Source organism: Zasmidium cellare, assembly GCF_010093935.1.
Source record: "Zasmidium cellare ATCC 36951 unplaced genomic scaffold M409scaffold_124, whole genome shotgun sequence".
NCBI classification, from domain to species: Eukaryota; Fungi; Ascomycota; class Dothideomycetes; order Mycosphaerellales; family Mycosphaerellaceae; genus Zasmidium; species Zasmidium cellare.
In genome coordinates, this window is record NW_022987068.1 from 1 (window position 1) to 6,026 (window position 6,026).

At 49.4% G+C, this 6,026-nt stretch overlaps 2 protein-coding genes across 2 annotated transcripts; both read left to right on the plus strand.

Annotated features, from left to right (window-relative positions):
- Window positions 1-1,051: 1,051 nt before the first annotated feature.
- M409DRAFT_38346 (uncharacterized protein) lies at window positions 1,052-2,662 on the plus strand (the record flags this gene model as incomplete). Its single annotated transcript, XM_033810909.1, has 2 exons — window positions 1,052-1,102; window positions 1,157-2,662. Coding segments are annotated over 2 exons (1,557 nt in total), but the record flags the coding sequence as incomplete, so codon positions are not given.
- Window positions 2,663-3,028: 366 nt separating this feature from the next.
- Window positions 3,029-4,986, plus strand: M409DRAFT_38341 (uncharacterized protein; the record flags this gene model as incomplete). Its single annotated transcript, XM_033810908.1, has 4 exons — window positions 3,029-3,330; window positions 3,391-3,865; window positions 3,918-4,143; window positions 4,193-4,986. 4 exons carry the CDS (start codon window positions 3,029-3,031, stop codon window positions 4,984-4,986), a joined length of 1,797 nt encoding a protein of 598 aa, XP_033659201.1.
- Window positions 4,987-6,026: the final 1,040 nt, after the last annotated feature.

Genomic DNA, 6,026 nt, shown 5'->3' on the forward strand with positions numbered 1-6,026 from the left:
AACTATAATAGGGGGTTATAGTAATATATAGAACTCTAATTAACCTAGTACTAGGTTAAGCGTAGAATAAACTTCTACCTTCTCTATCCTCGTATACGGCGAGTATAAAATACGTACTAGGGAATTATATATACTATTATATAGAGAAGGTTTATCTCGATCCTTTTTAGGTTTCTAAATATCTCTTAGTATTTTTTTATAATAAAGCTCTAGATATAATTAGAAGGCGATAGTAGGTAAAGCTATCTAGTATCTATAGTATTATATAGTACTAATCGTAGTATATCTAGTATCTAATATTCGATTCGTAAGTAAAATAATACTATTCTATCCGAGAGCTTATTAATATAGAACGTTACGAATATTATTAAGGTTTTTAGTAGGCTAGTAAAAGACCTACCTACTACTATATATTTCTACTATTATATTAAGAGATATTTAAGCTCGGTCGTCGTATCTATTTCGCTAAAAATTAATCTAGCGATACTACTATTATTACTAACTTATATTAATATATTATATTAAAAGTATACTTATAGTATTTCGTCGACTATACCTACCGCGACCGCGATAGTAGACTCTATAGAGCCTATTCTAATATAGAGAGTTATATAGCGACCTATAGAGGCCGTTATAGCTATAGAAAAGTATATATATACTATAATATAACTAATTTCCTAAAAGAAGTTTCTCGCTATATTTGTTATCTTTCTTAACGCAGGATTTCAAACACTTTGTTCAACACCGCTAATTAGTAGGTGAATTACTAAGGCCACTAGCGTAAGAAGCCCTCGATAGAACTAGGCTAGTAGGGCTGAACGACGCGCTACAGGTGATCGCAGACAGGCAGATACTTTTCGAAATTCCTTCGTCTCTTTGCCCGTATTGCGAGACAGCGACACGAATGGCCGGTCTATCATTTGGATCCTGGGTTCTTTGTATCAGCACGACGACTACCTCCGTGAACCTGCCATGCTGAGGCAAGATGGTGTAGTAAGTCCAACACTGTATCAGCAGATGCTTTTGATGTCGTGGCTGACGTTGTCCGAGCTGCGGTAGGCCTTCGAAGGGCTGCCATGCCTGCAGACGGAGAAAGACTAAGGTGTGCGAGTTTCAAGCTTGGGACACCGCCCATGAGCTGATGAAGATTGCCTAGTGTGACGCGGCACCGAATGGCTGCACTCAGTGCAAGAATGCGGGACGGACGTGTCCCGGTTATCGCTCTCAAATCGATATGATGTTTCGAGATCAGAGTGAAAAGCTGGCCAAAATTGCAAAGACAAATCAACGAGCCGTGCACTCGAGCAACGACCGAGATAGTACACCAGAAGCTGTCCAGGTGGCGGACTTCCCTGGTTCTGGACCGACTGCCACTCTGTCCGAACCTGTCGAGGAGACGGCCACCTGCTTCTTCATGGTCAACTTTGCAGGCGGCATGACGGTCCCCGGAGTCGACGGTATCGTCTTTGCTGGCCATGAAACGACCAAGCCGCAGACTTGGCCATACCCAACCGAAACTCTCGATGACATCTTGAAGACGAGTCTCGAGGCTACAAGTCTCGCATGTCTGGCGAACCATGCTCGCCAGCAACGTTTGAATGACATGGCACAGAGCCACTACGTGAAAGCCATCAACCTGACGAACCAGGCTTTGAGCAATGACGGCGCCAAAAAGGATAGCGTCTTGCTATCAGTCAACTTACTCGCTCTATTCGAGACTATCAGCGGTCTCTCGAAACGTTCGATGAAAGCCACAGCAGACCATGTCAGGGGTGCCGCGGCTTTGCTTCAATTGCGTGGCATGGGACAGTTCGAGTCATCACTCGGACGGCAAGCTTTTCTCCATACGGCTCACAACCTGCTCATGTCCTGCCTCCAATGGAACATACGACTCCCCGAACACATCATCCGAATGACCGAGGATTTCCTCAAGGAAACGCGGCAGCCCGCCAGACGAGCGAGACTATTTATGGCCATGTTGGATTTCACACAGTTTCGATATGATGTGAGACGAGGCGGAAGAGTGACTGGACTTCAAGACATCGTCAAAGGCGCACTACAGATCGATGCCGCGTTTTCAGACTTCTGCGACCATCCAGATGAGATGGCGCAATACGACGAATTCACCGACAACAGCTTGCGTTCAGATCTCGTACATGACGGCCATTACCACGTCTATCGACAGGTCGAGGAAGCCCGTGTTTGGAACCATGTCCGGATCTTCCGCATTACCATCCACCAGCTCATCTGCGAGTCCTTGCTTGCATCGGCGACTCTGTCGAAGCCTGAGTACGAGCCGCAGTTTCAGCAGTCCACAATCATCTGCAAGAACCTCTCTGCAGATTTGGTCGCCAGTATACCGCAGCAACTTGGTCTTGTCAATAACACAGTCACATGGAGACACTCTGACGATGATCTATCAAACCTCTTCGCCGGATCAACGCCCAGACCTCACCTCTGCGGATACCCCTTACTCTGGCCCCTCTGGATCGCAGCGGCTGTGCCCACGGCCACGCATGGCACACGAGCTTACTGCACGGGAATCCTAGACTTGATAGGGTCTCAGATGGGTATCAAGCATGCGTTGGTGCTGGCGAGGTTGCTGAGGGAGATGAAGAATTTCACGGTCGCGATTTGGACGGATGATCGGATTGATTTTTGATCAGTGATGGGCCCACACTGGAAATGTGTCAGCACAGAATGCTGTCGCCTGGGCGAGATGATGACGACCTCAGCCCATCTTCAGCCTCGCACTTAAGCTTTCTAGAGAGGATCCTGTTCCTGCGTCACGCTAGCTGAGAATGGTGACCAGGAAGTTGAGAGTACGCTAGGTCATCTGGAGACACGAAGGTCATTGGACGGTTGGACCATTTCTATGGTCGTTCATTTTGCATTCATTCATGCTATGATGGAAGTAGAATGGCAAGCCACGCGGCATCGCTGTGCTTGGAGTTCGGCTGAGCAATAAATGGCTACATTCCCGTCAGGAGGAAGCCATGCTCGACCTTTTCCTCACTGCTCTTCCAACATGTCTTCCGGGATCTGGCTCGCTGGCACTGTTCTCAACCTTGGGCTCGCCCTAGCCTCTACTCCTCAAGTCACACTTGAAGCTGGCATCGTCCATGGAGCCGTCTGCAATGGCGTCAACACTTCCGTGTATCGAGGCATACCATATGCCCAACCGCCCGTCGGCAATCTACGATTCATGCCACCGCAACCTCTGAACACTTCATTCCCGAACGATACCTTGAATGCGACGCAATTCTCGGCCGGCTGCATCCAAGCGTCGGATCAGTTTGCATGGACGGAGCCATCGACTTCTGAGGATTGGTGAGCAGCAAGACCAACCTCTTTCCCCACCATCCCTAAATTGACACATCCCCACCACAGCCTCACCCTAACCGTCTACACCCCCCCTAACAACCCCTCCTCCCTCCCCGTCAAAGTCTGGCTCCACGGCGGCGGCAACACAGGCGGCTCCGCGTCCTACCCCCTCTACGACCTCTGCCACCTAGCGACCGACTCCATCGCCGTCGCAGTACAATACCGTCTCGGGCCCCTAGGCTTCCTGGCTTTGGACTCCGCAGGCATCGATGGAAATATGGGTGTCAAAGACCAGATCGCCGCGTTGGAGTGGGTGCAAGCGAATATCGGGGCTTTTGGAGGGGATCCGCGGAAGGTGCTGCTTTTTGGGCAGAGTTCGGGGGCGGATGATGCGTTTGCTATCGCGAGTCTGCCACAGACGAAGGAGTTGGTTAGGGGCGTGGTTTGTGAGAGTGGTGGAGGGTTGGATTTGGCTCCGTTTGAGACGATGCAGAGCGTTGGGGCGGATTATGCGGTGGGGTTGGGGTGTGCGAGGGATGATGTGAGTGTGACTGATATTGAGAGGCTTGTGATAGAAGGCTGACATTGATAAGCTGCCTTGTCTCCAGTCGAAATCCGTGGAAGAGCTCATATCGACATACAGCACGCTTCCAGTCTTCAGCCAGGGAGAAGGAACATTCACAAACCCCATGCTCGCCGGATGGGCTGCCGGTAACTTCCCCAACAGCACCAATATGGCGAACCCATACCTTGACGGAAAGCTCTTCGTTCAGCAACCCCTCGCCGTCGGTCCCCAAGTCCCCATCATCCTAGGCTCAAGTCCGTGATACCCCCTTCCAAACCACACCCTACTAACCCACGCGCCCAGACACAAACGACGGCTCCCTCTTCGCCGTCCCACCCCTCCTAGGCGACTCCATAACCCCCCAAAACTACACCACCTTCCTAAGCCAATTCGGACCCCTCGCCCCAGCCATCCAACGCAAATACCCCCTCCCCCCCAACGCCACCCAAACCGCCATAATCGCCGCCCTCACAAACATCGAAACCCTCTTCGCCTTCAAATGCTTCGCCTACCGCGGTCTGCGCTCCGCCAAGAACTCCGGCGTCCAAGCATATGCGTATTCTTTCGACCATAAACTCTCGTGCCCGTGGTTGTGGGAGGATGGGACGCCGTTCCCGACGGGTGCGGAGACGGAGTTGTTTTCGCAGCCGATGCATACGGCGGAACTGACGCTTGTGTTGGGGGGTTTGGAGAACTTACCTTGGGGGAATGGGAGCTGTGATTTGAGTGCGAGGGAGGCTGGGTTGAGTGAGGTTTTGAGGAAGAGTTGGACGGCGATGGCTGTTAGCGGCGATCCTAGTCTGGTGAACTTGTCTTGGACGCCGTTCGATAAGTGTGACACCCAGGGACTCTATATCGGCAACAGCACGGTGGTGCGGAAGCTAGATTTCTCAGAGTGTGAGTTTTGGGATGAGGTGCAGCATGAGTTGGGGGGATTGGAGACTTCTTGGCCTAGTTGCGAGGGGAACGCCACGAATGTGTCGAATGCTAGTGTGCCGGCTCCGTATACTTCGGGACAGGGAAGTTCGAGGAGTGTGGCGATTGGAGGGTTGGTCGTTGGAGGCCTGATCGCTTCGTTCCTTCAAGTGAGTGTTTGACAGGGAGAGGTTACACTCCTCTGAGATGACCCAGAAAACAAATCCCCCTTCTATAGCCAAACTCCTCGCTACGTCCTAGCAACCCACATCCATTCCTCAGAAATGCTGCCTCACCCCAAAATCCACACTCAAATGTCCCATTCCGCTCGCCCCAGCACTCATTGTCCGCTCATACCGAATCGGCAGTTGCGCAATACTCAAAGGCCCGCCTACGCCCTCAATCGCCAGGTCCGGCGGCGTCAGTTCGCCCCTGAGATTCTTACTCACCAACCCCCTGACGTCTTCGTCGCTCTTCGGTGACTCTTTGTTCTGCGCGAGAAGACATACCAATTTCGTGTCTCGCCTACCTTGACGGCATGAATACCTTACCTAGTAAACAAAATGCATCTGTATAAAGGGCATATTACTACCGTAGGACCTGAAGATACTGTTCACGAATACTAGGATTATAATCTACTCTCTTATAAAATAGCTATAAGAACTATTCTTACCCTATCTCCTAATATCCTTTATCGAATTTTCGTAGTTCTATTAGCTTCTAGGCCTAATATCGGTACTTACTAGCTTACTTATCGTATACTCTATTAGTATAGCTCGCTTTACCTAATAACTTATATAGTACTAGCCCCTCGCCTTTATATACTCCGTCGACTATAATAGTTACTTCTAAACTAGCTATTTCTACGATCTATTACTAAACTTGTATATATAGACGCGCCTTTTTCTAATAACGAGCTTTTAGACTATTATAAGTTCTTCGGAGAGACGCTTTAGAAGAGACTAAATAACGAGAACTAAGCTTTCTAGTAGGACCTATATTACGGATCGAGTAGGGCACGTATAGGCTTCCTAGGATCGACGTACGTAACCGCTCTCTCGCTCTATTAAAGGAGCGATAGAGTACTCTCCCTCTTACCTCGTAGAGCGTAGAGTAATACGCTTCTCCTTTATTATATAGAAACGATATTATAGTTTTTATAATAGCGTTTAACTTACTATTTAATCTTACTATTTAGTTTATAATTATACCTAAACCTCTA